Source organism: Daphnia pulex, chromosome 9 (genome assembly GCF_021134715.1).
Source record: "Daphnia pulex isolate KAP4 chromosome 9, ASM2113471v1".
Taxonomy (NCBI): Eukaryota; Metazoa; Arthropoda; class Branchiopoda; order Diplostraca; family Daphniidae; genus Daphnia; species Daphnia pulex.
In genome coordinates this window covers 8,025,552-8,045,189 of record NC_060025.1, presented here as the reverse complement: position 1 = coordinate 8,045,189, position 19,638 = coordinate 8,025,552, and the positions used below count along the sequence as shown (strand labels likewise).

The 19,638-nt window shown below is 42.6% G+C and overlaps 1 protein-coding gene across 6 annotated transcripts; it reads left to right on the top strand.

Moving 5' to 3' along the window:
* Positions 1-107: 107 nt before the first annotated feature.
* On the top strand, positions 108-17,851 carry LOC124201792 (recombining binding protein suppressor of hairless-like). 6 transcript variants are annotated; one of them, XM_046598028.1, is made up of 11 exons: positions 108-202; positions 462-589; positions 11,671-11,973; positions 12,049-12,379; positions 13,592-13,877; positions 13,949-14,285; positions 14,350-14,524; positions 14,594-14,731; positions 14,823-15,232; positions 15,955-16,140; positions 16,215-17,851. In XM_046598028.1, the coding sequence occupies exons 4-11, from the start codon at positions 12,070-12,072 to the stop codon at positions 16,449-16,451; spliced, it is 2,079 nt and encodes a 692-aa protein (XP_046453984.1). In that variant the 5' UTR covers positions 108-202; positions 462-589; positions 11,671-11,973; positions 12,049-12,069; the 3' UTR covers positions 16,452-17,851. The 6 variants fall into 6 exon arrangements, with proteins under 6 accessions (XP_046453984.1, XP_046453985.1, XP_046453982.1 ...); XM_046598029.1 differs by having other exon boundaries at positions 137-197; XM_046598026.1 differs by lacking the exons at positions 108-202; positions 462-589 and adding an exon at positions 4,883-5,271.
* Positions 17,852-19,638: the final 1,787 nt, after the last annotated feature.

Here is a 19,638-nt window from a genome sequence, read left to right as displayed (position 1 = left end):
GTGTAATTATAAATAAATGGAAAATACAAAATAGGGATGTATAAACTGTGTTTGAAGATAGAAAGAAATCTTTTTTGGAAAAAATGTCGAGTGCGCATTAACTATTTTGGTGAGTGTGGCAACGACTGGACCCAAAAATTCGTGACAGACGCCTGTAGCAAGTTTTTACATCTGTTGCATTGTTTGTAAACGTGAATGTACGGTAATTCAATTGAATAATTTTTTTCAAAATGCTTTGCCCGTTTCCCAAGCCACATGATTGCATGCGTGTGAAAATGACACAATGTTTGATTTAAACTTGTTGAGAGGCACAATACCATAGAGATATTAGAACTAAACTTGCTCGAGCTTGGCGTCTCGACCATAACATATCACACACCACATGTGAAGTTGATCGCCACTGTATTATTAGTTTTAAACAGTGACTTATTGTTCTATTTTTTTCTATTTTTAATTAACAGTTGTCTAGTACGCAAATTGAATTTGAATTCTTCTTGCACACCGTTGGACCTGGACAAGCTTTCTCACCTGCAGCAGGACACCTGACGAGAGATCTTCAGTGGCTGATGTTGTGTGCTTCCACATTAATGTAAGTGCTGGCCCATCAGCTTTATTATTATTTGTTTATAAGAACTTGAGTGTTGATCCAGCTAGTTAGTGAAACACAGTAGTTGGGTAGTTTTGAGGATTCCCACAAGGTGGTGGAGATATCTGAGATTGTGGGTGGGCACAAAGCGAAAACCAGACATCCAGTCGTCCATGATAGTTTTATATAACCAGCAAATGAATTGAGTTTTATTGCTTTTAACAAACATGAAAGAAACATTTTTCTGCCTTGGAGACACTCACATGAAGGAGAAAATATCCAATTGTGGTAGTTGTGGAATCCGTACAGTCCCTGCAGCAATTAAAAGTGTTTTGACTCAGGCTCTCTCTCTCTCCACACACACACACACACATATACATTCTCTTGCCCATACTGTTTGTCTATGTGTGTCTTATTAGCTTTATGTCGTCGCGACTGTTTCACACACCATCCCGGTGTGTGTTTAACACCCCGGGATTGAGAGCCCCAAATTTTTTTATTATTATTGTCATAATTCGCCAGCAACAAATAAGTGGGAACAAAAAAGACGTTGATCAGCGGTACACACACACACTAAACATATAAAGACTCATTAAATAAAGAAAATCAGAGAGAGAGAGGGATTCGTTTTAATATGTGTGGTCCTTTTATAAGTGTAATAAACGGCCAATAAGGAGGCGGCGCAACGGATCATTAAGGTGACGACGAACTCCTTTACACGATTGAATGATTCCATCATATATAGGAAGAAAAAAAACAACCAAAAAGACGCAGCAGGGCCAGCGAAAGAGAATGTCTAGGGCCGTAAAAAGGAATCGAATAAAAATAAAGAATCCCAATCCTTCCCCCCGCATACCTTGAATGAATATTCGTGTGAAAAACAAATTTTAAAGATTTTTTTTTTCTTGAATTGCTGTGGTTAAATTTTTTTTTTCATTCTTAACCCGATTCATCGCCCGGCACTTCATTAAAAAAAAAACATCTACCACCAGCCTGCAGAGTCTGCAAGTGGTGATCGTTTTATTGTCGAGAGATTCACGCGAAAAAATTACAGAAATTTATTATTTACAAAAAAAAAATAATAATAAAAGAACGTCTTTACATCATCAGCTGGCAGTAAAACTTCATAACTTGAATACCAATAATTCTTTGGTGAGAATCACCAAGCCTATCGTAGAAGAGAAAAACGGTCAACTAACATTGTCGTCGTTCCGGTCGTCGGCCCTTTTTTTTTTCTTTTCTTAAATGGATCCATGCACTCCACTCCTTGTGGGTTGGAATTACAAGTTAGATAGAAAAATCTCGATCGCCCAGTTATTAAAAACCGCCATTTATTTTCTTATTCGGAGAGACTAGAAAAATTGGTCGTCGAAAATTCTTCCATCACCTGCTGATGTACAGCCCAACAGCTGTTGTATAACTCGCCGTTTTGAGTATAGTTGGGATCATTGTCGAACAGTTCAAGAAGTTGTGTTATCCATTCCAAGATTTGTCTAGCTGACCCTCCCAACGTCTGAAAAACACCTGGAACGACGTTCTTTTTGAATGGACACGAGCCAATTGCTTCTCTCTAACTTTTTCCCCCCTCTCTCTCTCCATTCAAATATTGAATATGACCGTTGCCACGTGCCATCTGACACACGGGGCCATATCCCGAGTGTTGTTGGCTTCAGGGTGGGGGGGAAACGACATTTTAGTATATGATCGACCATTTAACAGCACCAACTTTTTCTTCTTTCTTTCATTGTGCGTGTGTGCGGGAGACGCGGCCATTTTAGGTGGTGCGATTTACCCACCCGGTAATCAATTAAAAACAATTTTCTCCGACCATCAAAATCGGAAGGAAATAAAAAATTTCCGACTTGCGCCCAGCGTTATTTGAAAAATGAATTTTCAGTTTTTTGTTTTTTTAGTTTTTTTAATTCTTTTTGATTGGTGTGAAAGCATCCTCGAGCTTCCCACGCATCTCTGACATTATAACATTTCCTCGGTCGTTGTTCATCGGCGTCGTCTCTTTTGCGGTCGGCCATTAATAAACAAAAACAGAAGCGAAAAAATGGGGGGGTTGGAATTATTAAATATATCCTATCGCGCCGTGTACAGTCCCCATGTTGTTGTTGGCTGTGCGCCTCTTCCTATATTTACTACCGGGCGCATGCAGATGACGCTCGCTCGCTCGCTGCTGCCGACTACCGCCAGCTCTCCTGGTTCTCTCTGGTCCTGTATAACGTTGCGTGGAGACTATTTTTTGATTCGAGTACGGAAGGAGAGAGGGAGGCCAGCACCATCGTGAGAAAGTCGTAAGGGTGATTAAGAAAACATCGATCCGAGTCTATGTCATTGCGGTCAATCGGTTGCAATATGCCGAAAAAAAAATATTCGAATCAAAGAAAAAGAATCAAAAGAAAAACGGCAACAATGTTTCCCCCTTCCGTGCGGATTGGCTTGTAATTATTTCCTTAAAAAAGTAAAAAAGAAAAAACACGAAACGAAAGAAGAAGAAGAAGAAGAAAAAAGGTCTCGCAAGTTTAACAGTAGTGAACGAACGAAAGAAAACGGCCCTAGCTTGTATACGTGTGTGTGTTACGTGTGTGCGATGGGATAAGAGGATGGATGGAATAGACCGGAAGTTTGCCGAGTTTGTGTGTGTGAGAGGCTCATCATGCCGACGTTCCCACACGACGGAACGTCGCGCACACACAGGGCCCACCTTTCCAATGCCACACACACACACACACAATTGCTCCCGTATTTTCTTCTTTCCACTTGTTCTTCATCCCAATTTCTTTTTTTTTGTAAATTTTATTTTGTTTAGACTCGGGTTTGGATTGAGACCGTAGAGAAATACTTGGCGACACTTGGATTCATTTCAATTAATTTCGTTTTAATTTTTGAAATCAATTTCACCGGTGATTTGAATGCCTCGATAGACTGCATTTGAAACACCCGCCCATTTTGAATGCCTTTACAGAGCGCAATTTTTTGTTCACACCGAACCCAACGCACAGCCTTTGTGAGGGTCGTTGCCTTTTTATTACGCAACCTTGTTTATTTATTTATTATATTTTTACATTTCGGTAACCGACAAAAACAAAAAACAAGAAGCGATTCTTTTTCGAAAGTAGATTGCGTTCGTGTGTGGCTACTAGTCATAACAGCGTGATGACTTGAGAGCACGATATGATTTCTCATTGGTCATCTTTTTTTTTTTAAATCATTCCCCAATTTCCTTTTTTTTTCTAATCAAATAAAAAATAATTGCGACTCATTTCATCTGCAATTTGTTTGAACATCATTTTTTGATGAATAGCCAAATTTCTGTCGCGCCATTTTTTAAATTTTTAAATTGGAAGGAAGGAAGCGGGCGGCTCTACTAGCCTATAACGTGAATGGCAATCATTCTTCATTTGTTTTTGAAATCAGGAATTCGGCCTTCGTTGCATCTCTGAAACGAACGCAAATGACCAGTCCACATGTCCTTGTCTATGTATAGACGTCGGCATGTACTATTTGTCCTCGAATTCACCGTGCATGTCCGTGCGAATCCTTTTTGCCTTTCTTTTTTATAGGCTACTTACATACATATACTAGTGTACACCTCTCTATGTGCAGTTTGGAAAAAGAGAGAGAACCCGTAAGAGCAATTGTTGTCACAGCAAAATGTTGGCGCTTCGTCTTATTTATTCAAATATGATCGTGTGTAAACATTTCCGCATTGACAATTTACTTTTTCGATCCTTTAATTCAATCGCAATTTGATTTGGCTAATAATTTTTGATTCAAACCAAAAGTCGAATGATTTTTTTCAAATAATTAAAAATAATTATATAAGTCCCGGAAGGTGTTGGGGCTGCAGGTCCGATGGACCTTGACGAATGTTCATACAAAGATGAGCGAGGGGGGCAGAGGCCTTGAGAGGAAGAGAGCTGGCCCGCTCAATAATTATTGCGACGTGATTTTCTTCGTTTGGGGCTTTCGGCTCGGCTGGGTGTAGGTCCAGTGGGAGGTGCTGGTTTCCCACCGACCGCTTAGTCCCGCAGGTAGAAGCTCAGGTATAGCGTGATTAGGCGCTCAGAGCCAATGGGAAACGTCCCGACGCCCATTGGCTGTTGTCAACCCAACCATCACGCCTCCCCCACCCCCCACTCTCGACTCCCGCCGACGCCACGGCGTCGCTCTCATCATCCACACGCTCACGAATTTTTTTGTTCACGAGTTCCCGCCTCTTCCCCCTTTGCATGCGCGCTCGATCGATTCCCCCCCCCTTCTCCCGCGAGTCTCTCTCTCTCCTATTATCCGGCGGAATGAATCGACTCGACAGACAATACAATCGGCCCATCCGCCATTGAAGGTTCTTCTTTTCCGTCGTTCCTCCGAAAAAATCGTTCGTTTGTTCATCTTCTTCCAACTCCCGGGGACTTTGCCATCCATCCGAGTGTTTTCGGTTTATTTTTGGTTTGACTTGCGCAATCGTTTTGTGTGATGTCTCCATATGCCACCGAGGCTAAGGCCAAGTGTTGACAACATCTTCATCCGCATTGCAACTTGAGAGAACTTTCCTGCGTCCACTTCCGACCGTCATCATCATCATCCAACACCCCGAGAAAACTCGCAAGCGAAATTTGAAACTTGACTTTTTTTCCAACTCGCAGGGAGAAATGAACGACGCCTATCTCGACACTCAGGTAAAATTCCAAACGGGATGAGGGTGTTATTCTCTTTTTTGGGGTTTCGTTTCTGTGAATGGACTGGCGGTTAGTCGCTTTCTTGTTCCTTTTGAATGAAATTTGAGACTTGAAAAGAAGAAGACGAACATCCTTTTAATAATTGGAGTCGAGAGTCGATTTGTGGTCGGTCGGTCGGCCGAGCGTAGGACACTCAAAAGTCACCGGACCGTGACCAGTGTGTGAACCATCCGAAGAGTTTTAGAAGAAAAAAAATCAAAGGAAAGAAGAAGAAGAAGTTATTTCTTCCCGATTTTTTTATTTTCCTTTCGTGAGTCGACCAACACAGCTCAGAATAAAAGAACTCGGCGTTATAGGTTAAGCGTCATAGATTGAAATAAAAAAGTGGATTGATTCTTTCTTTTTACGATCACGATCCTGTCGGAGTTTGTTGCCACTTTTGTTCCAAGCCTCACACATTCACGACGTTGACTCTTCTCACGCTGTTGTATCGCGATGGATACATTGACATTATCCTCCCTACCCATTCGGCGTAATGACAGATTTCAAAGCTGCTATTTCGAGAAAAATAGCTTATGTGTACGTGTTTGGTTTATTTTTTTTTTGAAAGTTTTTTGGAAATAGATACAAAAAGATCGGCCATTTTAGACCTTGGCTGCGCACGGGGTTGGCCAACCTGTTGATTGTAGGTTCGAGGGAAAGCCCAGTCACCACTTTTTCGCTTTTGTGTTGAGATTGGTAGTGCAGTATACACAGTGTGATATTAGCCACTTGTATTTTTCCCAAACTCTCTATCAATTATCTTAATTTTTTGGGGGCTTATTTGGAAATCCTGTGCGCGTAGAATAGAAATTTGCTTTTTTGTTTGGGACTTGCCCATTTTTGTTTTTCAAAGGGGGAAAAGGTACACCGACTACAATATAGGACGTTATTCGCGTGGGAATCCGACGCCGACGCCCTTTAATAATAATAAAAAAAAGTAAAAATAAAACTTATGGTTTTCTGGGGGGAATGGTGAATTTTCAACCCCCCCTAAAATTCCAGCAGCACGGTCTAATCGTGAACTATTGTATGTACATACGTAACCCCTCCTTTGGATCTATAGACTCTCCACCCCTTGTCTGTCTGCGAATAGCGTCGCTCTCTACCATCCGTCGATAAGAGAAAATCGTCCAACATGACGATAGAATTTTGGGTTGTTTTCCCAGTTTCCCACGATACCTACGTAGATGTGAACCAAAACCAATTTTGTGGAAAATGCCAGTGACTTTGCGAGGGAGTAGACAGCAGAGATAGAGAGAGAGATCTATATTTAAGTTTATTTGGGGGTTTCTGTTGGGATATCGAAAGAGAGAGTCTCACTTTTTTTTTTCTTATTTAAAAAAGAACAAACAAACAACAAATTTGGTTGGTTGTGTTGTGTTAGTTCCAATGATGAAATGTGTACCGAAAAAACGTTTTCTCTCTGCGCCTTCGCCTTCTTCCCACGCTTTCTACACGGGGCTGTTACACCCTTTTTTGTTGTTGTTCTCTATTCTTTATTTTTTCGGTGGGTCCAATCAATGAAAATGACATTGCAGAGAATAAAACAAAAAACATATTGCAGTTTTGATTTATAGGAGCTACTCAAACTAGAAATGAAAGTCAAGTGGCTGGGGGTCTTTAAAAAATCCACAAAATGACGTTCGTCCAAAATAGATCGTCGCGAGTTCCTTTGTCGGTGAACATCAAATCAAAGCGCCGTGTGTTTATCTTATCCAACTAGAAGCAACGGTGAAAAGTCAATTTGAAACTTTTTGAAACAAAAATAAAAGAAGAAGAAGAAGAAAAAGTCAAAAGAAACGACACAATAACGAGCGAATCAAAGTCTCCCGGGAGGAAACGTTTCGGCTCCCACGTTCACGGAAATTAGGAGCAAAAAGAAGAAGAAGAAGAAGAAGAGCTTCCCTTATCATTGGAGAAGAGAATGATGTTGTGAGTTACTACGCCGAGCAATACGTGTAGAAGAAGAAACAGGTGACACTGACCTCGTCGGCGACCCCAACAAGCCCCCACCTCTTATATACGTTAGGAGCATTAGGAGCAGCCACCTCTGTACACCGCCTCTGACCTCTTGACGAGGTGCTCTTGTGGAGCTGCTCACCGTTCCACTTGTTGCCATTTTTTTCTCACGGCCCCTTACGTACCTGCCGCCCGATTGCCAGCGCATCGTGACGTGATCGACGAGTCGCAATGGGAAATTTATTTTCCTTCATCATCGTCCAAAATTTGAATTTTTGTTTTGTCTACTTTTCTTGTCAAATTTTTTCGTTCAAAATTTTTTTTAAATTTCGAACTGGTCAAATGGCCCGAGAAATGTTAGAACGGTGGGAGGAGCTTAGTTTTTTGGTTAAAAATAAGGAAGGTGGAGGGGAGGAGGAGGAGGAAGCGGGTTTTCAACACCAACCCCACTTTGTGTGTGTGTGTGTCTCCTTTCCGTGGATGCTCGACTCCGACGTCGTTCTCACACATTTGCGTCGGCGGGAAAAACTTTTTCTTTTTCTTTTTTTATTATGTCTTTCTTTTTATTTGATATTTATTTCGACTCTCCTTGTTGTTGTGTTCCCATCAGTTGGTTTTTTTCTTTCTTCTATTTTTACCTTTTGCGGAAGGAGCTTCTTCTCCTTCAATCCATCGTCCCGCGTGTTACCGCACAAACACGTGTGTGACGTCATTTCAAATGGTATGGTGGGGGGATATCTTTGTTGTTTCTTCCTTTTTGGCTACGCCACTTGTTGCCGAACGAAGTAAGACTCGAAAAAGAACGTCGACTAAATTTTTGGTTTTTTCCCACGTTATGCTCGCGTTACAACTTCCCCTTTAGCTCCGGCATCTCCATGTCTGTCTTTTTTTTTAAAGGGAGTGAGGGGGTCATTATTCAGTTTTATGCGGATGAACCCCCCTGCTCTACACTACACCAAATGACACGCCCTTGATGTGTTTGAACCCGACGACAAATTAATGGGAATTTCAGCGCATCTCTTGAAATTTTTATTTTTCAATTGGGATGTAGGCCCAAATTCCTTCCCCCCCCGATAAAATAATTAGACGTTTGATTCATCGGATTCCCCCACAGATCCCCCATGGTGTGTGCATATTCATTTACCACCCGTATTTATTAATTTGAATAATTCAGTTCGATCAAATTGGAATTGAATTGAAATAGGAAAAAATCAGTTGGGGGACTTTTTGGATCAAAGGGATTATTACGTGGAGCAGATTGCTGTGTAAATCTATTGGAGTCTATTTAAAAAGTTGTACAACAAAAGACAGACCTCCCCCACCCGATGACGCTTTCAACTCCCCCCTCCTTCCTCTTGTGTGTCCGTTTTGCTGGGGGTAGTAGGAGGAGGAGGAGGTACAGCTGCACACATAGTGTGTCTGTGTGCTCGGGACCTACCCTCCTCCCCCTATACACTCCACCCTAGGTGAAAAGGGGGCAGCCGCCGCCGCCGTCGTCGTCGTTGGGTAGAAAATGTTCAGTTTAGTTGCACGACGGTTGGACTGGAATCAGCACGCGCCCAGTGGCCGTCCTTGTCTCGTAACATCCGTCGATCTCAACGGAATTTGGTTTATCTCGTCGCCTAGTGTTTTTCGGTTTATCCAGTGAATTTGGTTTTGGACACATGTGACGCTTTTTAGCCATTGACAATCGTCAACATTTTTCGCAGTGAAATATTGGAACGAAGTTTTAATAAAAGAAATTTGGACAAAATGCCCGACGTTGCGCCCAGCTCAATGGACCTCGACTCGGAGCCCTACACACCCAGCGCACGTAGTCCGCTCGCCGATACTTGGGTATTTAAAAAAATAATAATAAGGAAGAAAATTTGAAGTTTTCCAAGTTTTGTGTTTGCCGACTCGTGTTGATATTGGCGGCAATTTTCAAACGTTTGAAATTCTTTTGATTTTATTTTTACTGGGTCGATGATAAGAATCTTACGACGATGATGATTATGTCGGCGATAAGGAATGTGTCTCAGACTCAATGACACACACACACACACAGACATGCGTAACCGGTGATATCGTGTGAAAAAGAGAAGCCGACTTGTGTCAACATCACGATTTTCAGTTATAGGCAATTCCCGATTTTTACGACTTTGGCTGTCGTCCACGATTATTTCCTGTCCGGTAGCCCGTTTATTTTTTATTTATTTTTTTCCTTTTCTTCCCGGCATCTTTTTATTGGATCCGAATTCAATTCTCCTTGAATTTCGATCGGATAAAAAAAAATGATCAAATTTCGAACAATTTGAAAATTTTGAATTTGGCGCGCTCCGCTCGAATTTTGTTTACACACGTGAGTGTGTGGGAAAAAAAAAAACTTTTCTTCTGTTGTTGTTGATTATGTATTTGCTCCCCCCCCCCTTCCTCTGATATTAAAAGCCAGTATAGAGAGGTAACAGTTAGTACATGAGCTTTAGTGTGTGGGTTTTGAAAGAGAAAAAAATAAGCAGGGCGGAAGGATGTGCCCGCCGGGGTTTGCGGAGGAGGTCATTTATACATACAAAAGGTTAGTCTCTGTGTGTGTAGTGACTACCGTACTACTACTACACTACTACTATGTCTATATAGTAGCCACCACCACCACCAGCGGGACTGTGTTTTTCATTTTCCCAGACGGCCAAATTCTTTCCCACGAACCGGGGCGGGTTTGGTGGGTGCATGGGTACATGGGTCGAGGTTTTGATCACAACTCTCCTATACATTCTCCCCCCCCCCCTTTCCCCCCACTCATTTTTGTGGGGGTTCACACACAAGAAACTTTTTCAATTGACATTCCATCGGGCCTCGCCCAGCAACTGCACAGCCCAGCACTGAACAACTTGGTAGTTTCTCCTCTCTTAGAAAAGTGATGGCGATTCGTATTACCGATTCCCAGATCGGTTTACTTTTGGCTGCTCAACATCTAAATTACAAAAGATCTCTCATTTTTCAAATGCTTCGCCAAATCAATTTTCATTTGGGTGACTACAAGTGTCTGTCCGTCTGTCTGTCTGGACGGACTTAACATTTAAAAAGTTGAGTTGCTTTTGTTTAACTTTTTGATTTCGGGTTGATTTCTTGACAAGAATCTAACAAATTGGAGATAACACACACACACACAGAGACGGAAAGAGTTAACGAGAGCCTTCTAAAGTGTCTAGTGTGTTTGTGTGGGAACCGCCGGCGGCCATCTCTTTCAAAAAACTTTTTTTTTCTTTTTTACTTCTTGTTCAACACAAGAGGGGAAAAACAACAAAAAATGTGTGTGTATTTCGTACTATATACCCTTGTGTGTGTGCACTGGTTCAAACAATTTGTTCTTTTAAAAAATAGAAAGAAGAGGGGAGAGCCCCTTATTTTAAAAGAAAAAGGTCATCCGATCCCTTCTCTCTTATTCAAAAAAAGATGCCTCGAGAGAAACCGTATAGAGAGTAGAGAGGAGCTAGGATACATAGAGAAGAACAACCCACCAACTTCATTTGCCTGCCGGAGACTGTGGGAAACGGTCACTTTTTCAAACGCACTCTGCACTCGACCAACTTTTGAGTTGGAAAATATTTTTTTTCAAGTTTGAATTTCCCTCCCTGCACAATGTTGTCCAGTGAATTTGTTTCTATACGCCAAGGATTATTCATCATCGATCGGTAACAAAAACTTACGTCATCTGATTTTTGAAAAAAATGTTTCTTTAAAATCTAGTGCACGTGGAGATTTATGGATATTATTCTCTCCCAGAGTCTATTTCTTTTTCGGTCGGCTCTGTTATCCTCGACGTCATTCAATGTGTATACATAGCGAAGTGGGTGACGGGGTGGGGGGTGGAGAGAGAGAGAGTGAAAAGCGTGTGGGAATCGGCGCACCTGTCGACGACGTCGTCGTCGCTTTAGCCACCGAGTGGCTCTCAACGCGCACGTCCAAAATGCCGTGCCAGGCCAAAACGTCTCTCGGGGAGGGGATGAAATTATTTTTTTCTTTTTTCTCTTCACGTCGTCGTCGTATTCGTCGTCGTCGGGTCAAGTGTGAAATAACAACCGACACTGTAACGCAGCCCAGCGGGACAGTAGGACTCGGGCCGAGCATCAAGCCGGTCTCCCTTTCAACTCTGGAAAAAAACAATTTCATTTTTGTTTCGAATTCAATCGGCCGTTTCGTTATTTTCATTGGGACAATGTGTCGCCATTTTCTCGATTGATTGATTGTTTTTGGATCAGATAAGATTTTTTGGATAGTTTCTTATTGATTAGATTTGAATTATGCCTCTAGCTAAGCCGTTGGTGAGTCGAGTCGAGCGTTTTTGGTTTATTTGGTTATTGGCGTGGAAATTTAAAAACGAAACTTTGTTTTAATATTTTGATTGAATTTTTCCGACAGGCCCATTACGGGTTCAGTTTAAGTGGCGGTTACGAGGCCCAGCACAGCCGCGAGTCTGTGGATTTGATCGGCGGAGTCAACAACAGTGTGGCCGTGACATCGGTGGCCGGAACGGTCGGCTCATCCGGTTCGACAGTCGTCGGCGTGGGACACGGAAGCGGCGGCGAGGTGGACGTTTGGTCCAATTCGCACGATCCTTATTCGCCCCACAATCACCACCACCATCAGCAGCAGCAGCAGCAACAACAACATCACCACCAGCATCATCACCAGCAACAACAACATGCCGCTTATTACGGACAGGTAACATCCAATCAACTTTAAACTTTTCAAATTCCATTCCGTTTGCAACTTTTCATTTTATTTTCCTTCAAACAGTCTGTGGGTGGAGGGCAGGTGATGACGGAATTGCTGACAGCTACTCATCCGCCGTCTTCTTACAACCTCAACCAGCCTCAACAACAACAACAGCAGCAACAACAACAACAACAACCGTTCACGCCTACCGAGCAGCACCCGGTCGATTTGTCGAATTCTCAGCAACGACCTCCCAATCCGGCCGTTTCAGCCGCCACTTCGGCCGCCTTCTACGGTCTCTCGGCCGCCGACTACAACAGCCCCGCAACCTCGTCCAGTCAACGTCAGCGCGGAGGCAACGACACCTACAAACCCAACGGGCTCAGCCTCTCGCTGGGCATCCCCGATTCCGGTAAATATTAAAAGTCAAAACGAATAAATAATTTCAAAGCATATTGTCGTCATCATAATGCGGAGTGGTGGATGAGGGGGAGAGTCTATCGGTCACGGACCCTCCCTTCTCTTTCTTTCTCCCCCCGGAATAAAAAGATGGTCACCATGTGTTGGATATCGATTTGCGGAACTCGAGTGTTTTCAACGGTGGATTCAGGGAGTGGGGGAGTGAGAGTAGGTGAAGGAGTAGTAGTACTAGTTCCATCAGCGTTGCACACTCGATCGATTTATCGGCCAGAGAGAAGCAAATGCATTTTGCATTAAAGCGTTGAATCGTCTCCATACATATAACTTTGTATATGTATACCCTACACACACACACTCATAAGCCCACCCTTTTCGGTTTGGAACCCCCCAGACACCCCTCCTTCCTCCTCCCTCTTATTCCATCCGCAACATCAAATATAGCCAAGCGTGGGAACTCAACCGGGCGCTTGCAGGTGTCGTTGATCCTCTCTCCTCCCTTCCTCTGTATGAATGTGTCTGGGGCGCACTGGTACACACACGCGGAGGAGCGCTTGTCAAATTTGTTATTTGGACCGGGACTAGTAGGAAGCGATAAAAGAAAATTGTCATCATTTTTAAATGGGGAAGAATTTCAGATGACATTTGATTTGAAAAAAGGGTAGACGAACGAGATGTTGTTGGGAAAAATATGGAAGGCCCCATGTAATATTCATCTAAAAAATAGAGAAGCCCATCCGTCCATCCGCCGACTAGTTTTTCATCTTTTTTCGGATGTTTGTCTATGTATGTGCGAATTGTTGCAGCCGGGGAGGGTGAAAATCTTTTGTTTTCCTTCTTTTTTCTTCTAAAAATGGGAGGGTTTGTGTGTGCAGAGAGAGAGAGAAGGACATGGCAATGTGCCGACTTGTGTGTCTAATCTTGTGCAGCTCGCACCCACTGCTCCGTTTCCCACGGCTTTTCTTTTACTTTTCCCAGTTGCAGAGTCGATCGCCCTAGAACGCTAAAAGTTTGTTTTGTCTTTTCTCTTTTTCTTTTATTTAAAAAAAAAAAGACACACGAGGAAATCTTTTGTTTTTTGACTGATGTGAGCGGCACAGATTCGACAAAATCTTCCAAACAGATATTGTTTGTCTATTTGATTCATTTGGAGGACATTTTGATCTCGATCGGAAATTTTAATTTTGAATTGTTTGTTTTTTGACAGTTGTCGGAGCGGGCGGATTGATTCCGGGCTCTTTGACTCCACCGGACAAGGTGGTGGGAGCATCCGGCGATTTGAGCGGCGGTCATTTGCTCAATCAGCAACAACAACAACACCATCATCACCAGCAGCAGCAGCAGCAGGGGGCTCAGCAACAACAACAGCAACAACAACAACATCATAACCCTTACGCCCTGGCGCATCCCAGTTCGGCCATGGCTCCGACTCTGCAGACTCCGCCGTCGCCTCTTTCGACTCCGTCGCCACCGGTGCCCATCGATCGATACGGGTAAGTCGCCGTCATTATTATTATTATTCCGGATTAGTTTGATTGAATGAATTATTTATATCAAATAATAGGCCGACCGGATCGGCGTACAGGGGCGGAACCAAGGAGCAGCGGCTGACCCGTGAGGCGATGATGCGCTACCTGCAGGAGCACGGCGACATGGTCGTGGTCATCCTGCACGCTAAAGTGGCCCAGAAGTCGTACGGCAACGAGAAGCGCTTCTTCTGCCCGCCGCCGTGCATCTACCTCTACGGCGACGGGTGGCGGAGGAGGCGCGAGGCCATCCAGCGCGAAGCCGCCGCCAACGGGGCCTCGCCCGCAGAAGCCGAAGCCGCCTCGCAGCTCTGCGCCTTCATCGGCATCGGCAACTCTGATCAGGACATGCAGCAACTCGACCTCAACGGCAAAGTAATTTTCAAATTTTAACCAATTCCGGAATTTTTTATTCATTGGGAATTTTGATTTCTGGCAGAGTTATTGCGCGGCCAAGACGCTGTTCATTTCCGACTCGGACAAGCGCAAGCATTTCATGCTGTCGGTGAAAATGTTTTACGGCAACGGCCAGGATATCGGCGTCTTCCACAGCAAGCGGATTAAAGTCATTTCCAAACCGTCCAAGAAGAAGCAGTCGCTCAAGAACGCCGATCGTGAGTGTTTTGATTCTTATTTTTTCAGTTCTCGATTGACTTAACATCTGACTGTGTAAAAATTCCCAGTGTGCATCGCCAGCGGGACCAAAGTGGCCCTGTTCAATCGACTCCGCTCGCAAACGGTCAGCACTCGTTACCTGCACGTGGACAATAACAATTTTCACGCCAGTTCCACCCAATGGGGCGCCTTCACCATTCACTTATGTGAGCATCTACTACAAAAATTCCGCCATTTGTTTCTCGACTTAACTGAAAACAAAAATAAAATGTTTTGATTTCAATTTTGTTTCGGCAGTGGACGACAGCGAATCCGAGTCGGAAGAGTTTACGGTGCGCGACGGCTACATCCATTACGGCAGCACGGTCAAGCTGGTGTGCAGCGTGACGGGCATGGCCCTACCCCGGCTCATCATCCGCAAAGTGGACAAGCAGATGGCCGTTTTGGACGCCGACGACCCCGTCTCGCAGCTGCACAAGTGCGCCTTCTACATGAAAGACACGGAGCGGATGTACCTGTGCCTCAGCCAGGAGCGCATCATCCAGTTCCAGGCGACGCCGTGCCCCAAGGAGCCCAACAAGGAAATGATCAACGACGGAGCCGCCTGGACCATCATCAGCACCGACAAGGCCGAGTACCAGTTCTACGAGGGCATGGGACCCGTCCGCAGTCCCGTCACCCCTGTCCCCATCGTCCACTCGCTACACGTGAGTCCCTTTTTCAGCTGTCGATTGCGTTTTTCTTGTTTTATTGGCGTCCGATTCGTCAATGAGATAAAAGTTGGAAAAATTTGACGGGAGGCTAAGCGACAGGAGATAAGATACAAAAATAAAGAAATGCCCCAATGGCGTCGGGCAGGATGGAAAATAGGCGTGAGAATGCCAGACGGACCTTCTCACGCTCGGCCCCCGAGACGAAAAAATTGTGACAAGGGAGGGGTTAGCTTCTTTTTTCAACTGATGTTCTTCTTCCTTCCTTCCTTCCTTCTTTCTTTTCGTTCTTCACTTCTTCTTCTCCTTTCTTGTTATATTATCCAATTTGGGTGGCGAATGCGTTCCCACGGGAAAACTATGCGAGCGATTTGTTGTCGCTGCTGCTGCTGCTGTTCAGAGTCCTTTTATCCCGTTCACCTCCTCCTACTCTTACTTGGTCTTCTTTTTCGTTTTTTTTCCCACACATTTGTTATATCGTTGACCGTCGCAGGTTGACCACCAACCAACCGACCACTACAATCAACGCTGGATGGCACCAACAAAGCGGAACGCCAATTTTCCACAACTATCCTCATCCTCCCTCCCAAACATTTTTTTTTGTTTCATTATTTTTAAATTAAAAAAAGAATCCCGCTAGTGCCGACGTCAACCATATTTTTTTGTTTTAGTCCGTCCTAGTCCGTCAATTTAATTTTTGCCTTTTCGTATTTTCATAGTTGAACGGTGGCGGCGATGTGGCCATGTTGGAGCTGATGGGCGAAAATCTGACACCCAATTTGAAAGTGTGGTTTGGCGACGTGGAGGCCGAGACCATGTTCCGCTGTGAGGAGTCGATGCTGTGCGTCGTGCCCGATATTTCAGCTTTCCGTTCCGGTTGGCAGTGGGTCCGCGGACCGACTCAGGTACTTTTCATTTTCATTCCGTTTTGTCTTTTCTTATTTTTTCCAGATTTATTGATGTCATTTTTTTTTCGTAGGTTCCCATATCTTTGGTGAGGAGTGACGGTGTCATCTACGCCACCAGGTTGACGTTCACCTACACACCGGAGCCTGGACCGAGGCCGCATTGCCCTCCGGCCCAGGAAGTCTTGCAGCGCGGGGTTGTAGCCGGATCTAACAATGCCGTCAATCCGATGGCACTCGGCTACGACAACCAACACATGCATCATCAACAACAGCCGCAACAACAGCAACAACACCACCAGCCAATGTGAAATTAGAGAGGAACAAAAAAGAGAAACTTTTTGTGACGGCCCGGAAGAAATATTTGGTTAGTTTGTTTTTCTTTTTTTTTTTTCTCCGACACAAAACAAAAAAAACCCTACAATTCCAAAATGTTGTTTTGTGTCCTGGGCGTGTTGACTTAGATTTGTTGTGTGACGATTCTCCTTTTTAATTTACCTGATCGACTGATTTCCAGTGATAATCGATGTGAAACTACCGTTTATATCTCTCTCTCTTTTTTCTCAGCTTTGGTGGTTGGATATAGTATCCATATAAATTTCCTTTCTCTCTCCAATCGAAAAAAGATCAAGAAACAAACAAAAAAAATAATTAACAAAGAAAAAAGGCACACAGTTATTATTGGTCAATTTTGCAATGCGTTAATAACCCTTCTCCACTATCGTATTATATCCATAGTTGAAACAGAAGTTCCATGATACACAATTTAGTTTTTCGTCTTGAACTTTGTCATAATTAACGTGACGAAAGCCGTGCTATTCGTTGAGCGTTCCACCGTTTTTTTTTGTCAACACCCCCATCCCTCTTTTTTACCAAAACAATTTATTATTTGGATTCGATTATATTTTGGTGTGTGATTGGAGTGCGTGTTGGGTGTGTAAGTGTAAATGTGTGTGTCTTCTTCCTAATCTAGTATTTTGCTGGCGTTCTTTGGCTGCTTAATTATGCAAAAAGAAAATATCTGGAGGAGCGGCTTCGATGTTTTGGGGGCTTTCGAAGGATCAGATCGAACGAGAAAACGAGCATTTCGTTTTTGTTGTTTCGTCCATTTTTTTTTTTTTTTTTTTTTTGTAATACCATTATTATTATTAATTAATTAGAATTATAATTATTTGCAATTTTGTTGAATTCGTTTCACTCCGGTATGGTCCTTAATTATTATTTTTCTTTTCTTTTCTTTGACAAAAAAAATTTGTGAAAAGAAAAGAATTTTCCAATTTTGTGTGGGTTTTCCTTATTTTTTGTGATTCCCGGGCTCGGTGAAAACGTGTGTCGTCTACCATAAAAGAAAAAAAACGGATTAATGAGGATGGGAATGTTTATATCACTATGCCCTTTCATTTTGCGTTTCTATTTTTTATTTTGTGAGTCTTGAATGCGTGTGTGTTTCCCCCCTCCCCCATTTTCTCCACGACAAAACGAGAGGTCCATCTTTTGTTCGTTCGTTTATTTTGTCTCCCTCCCATGATTGCTATAACTGCCTTATAATAATATGAATAATTAATTAATAACAATTGATTTTGTACAGTGTTGAGCGTGCTAGTTAAGTGAGATTATCTTCGTGCTTGCTTTCTTTTTTGCGATGACGACGGCGAAATGTGTCCGTGACCGTGTGCAGAGCAGGCAATATACAGACAGAATGTCAAACGACTATAACTTCTCTTTTTCAGTTTTTTGTTGACTTATTTACTCTTTGTCAAAGATTTCAATCCATGGTATTGATGTTGGGTTTATCCTGCCTGTAGGGAGGTTGGAGTACGCCTTTTTATTTATGTTTACAAGTTTGGTTTATTTGTACCTATCTCAGGCATTGGAATTTGAAAATAATTTAAAGTTTTTCTTTATTATCATTCACCTTGTGAGCAGTTTGAGGTTGACACTTCTAGGTGACAGGTATAAAATTAACACCGTTGCATTAGAAAGGAAGGAACAAACTCTCTAACTCTGTCAGTCTTTCTGTCAATGTGATTGTAGCAGACGACTAGACATTGTTGTTGTTTTCTGACATCTATCGCGAACAAGATGTCATCGATTTAGTGATTTGTTTTCAAATTCAGCAGCTACTATCTTCTATTACTTCTAATCGTGTTCAAATCCAGTTTCATCAAAGTATTTGAGGTTAGGAATAGAAGTTTCTTTTTTACAAAAACCTACTGTACAACACTAAGTTCACTCTATGTAGATTTCTGACTTAATGTTCCTTTGTGTACTTGCGTTGTCTTAAAGGGATTCAGTGTAAATGTGTCTTTTTCCTAATCAAGTAATTCGTGGTTCTCGTATAAAGGTCGATTCATGGGTCAACATAAAATATCCGGAAATCGTTTCTAATATAAGTTGACGAATTTCTCGATTTTTACCAATTTTGATTTCTGATTTTAGCTCATCAAATCGACTTAAAATTTCATGGGGATCGCGATTTTTTTTGGTATTGAAATTGACGACAGTTGGCCATAGAGATTTCAATTCACGTTTGGATTTAATTTGTTCACAGCCAAATGGCGGCTACCCAACTAGATAGATGGTGCTAGTTTTGGGAGGGGGGGAGGAGGGGAGAATATTACGTGAATATCAAAGTTATTTGCCTTTTTTTTATTAGTTCTTTCAATTGAGTGCCAACGAGCTAGAGCGGAGATAGGCCTTGTTATAATTTCCATTTACTTTAAAACGTTTGTTCTTTCTGACGCTAGACGGCATAAGCCTTTGATCATTTTCCGCTCAGTTTAGTTGAGTTTACTTTGCACATCTCTGAAGAAATTTCTCGCTTTTTGGGTGATAGCTGTCAGTTTCTGTTTCAGCAACAAAGCTCACTTGTTAGATTTTTTATAATGAGTTTTTTTTTCTACTTCCGGTTTTCTCATTTCAGTCAGTAGTTCAGTAAATATTCATTCGACGCACAAAAGAACCAACAATTCGTGATCCTCGTCAAATTTGTGGTAAAGTTCATGTTTTGTTTTGTACGTACGAGTACTTCCGGTTTTGAGAATTATCCTGAACTATAGTTCAGGAAAATTCTCGATTTTGGCCAAATTTTGGATTTCGTTTAAATTACACTTAATCGACCCCAAATTTCACGGAGATCACGAATATTTGGTTTATTTCTACGGCAGCTTAATGGTTAAGGCGCTATCGCTTACTTCCGGTATACTTCCGGAAAATTTACATTAAATTAGCAAGTGAGCTTTGTTCTCTGTACTGCTCTCAAGATCGAATGCTAGGTTTTAGCGAACAAAAATGTGCTTTTCAAGTTTTGTGAGCATCTTAAGATCAGTTCTTCAAAAGTTAAAATACTGAGTTTTGAGACGTGTCAAATAGATGGCGTCAATCGTCATGATTATTGTGTTGCCAGTTATATGGGCTTATGGCGTTTTGCTGTCAAAAGTTACGCTATCTTTTCTTCGAAAATTACCAGTGAATTCATATGTAAATTCGAGTGATTTC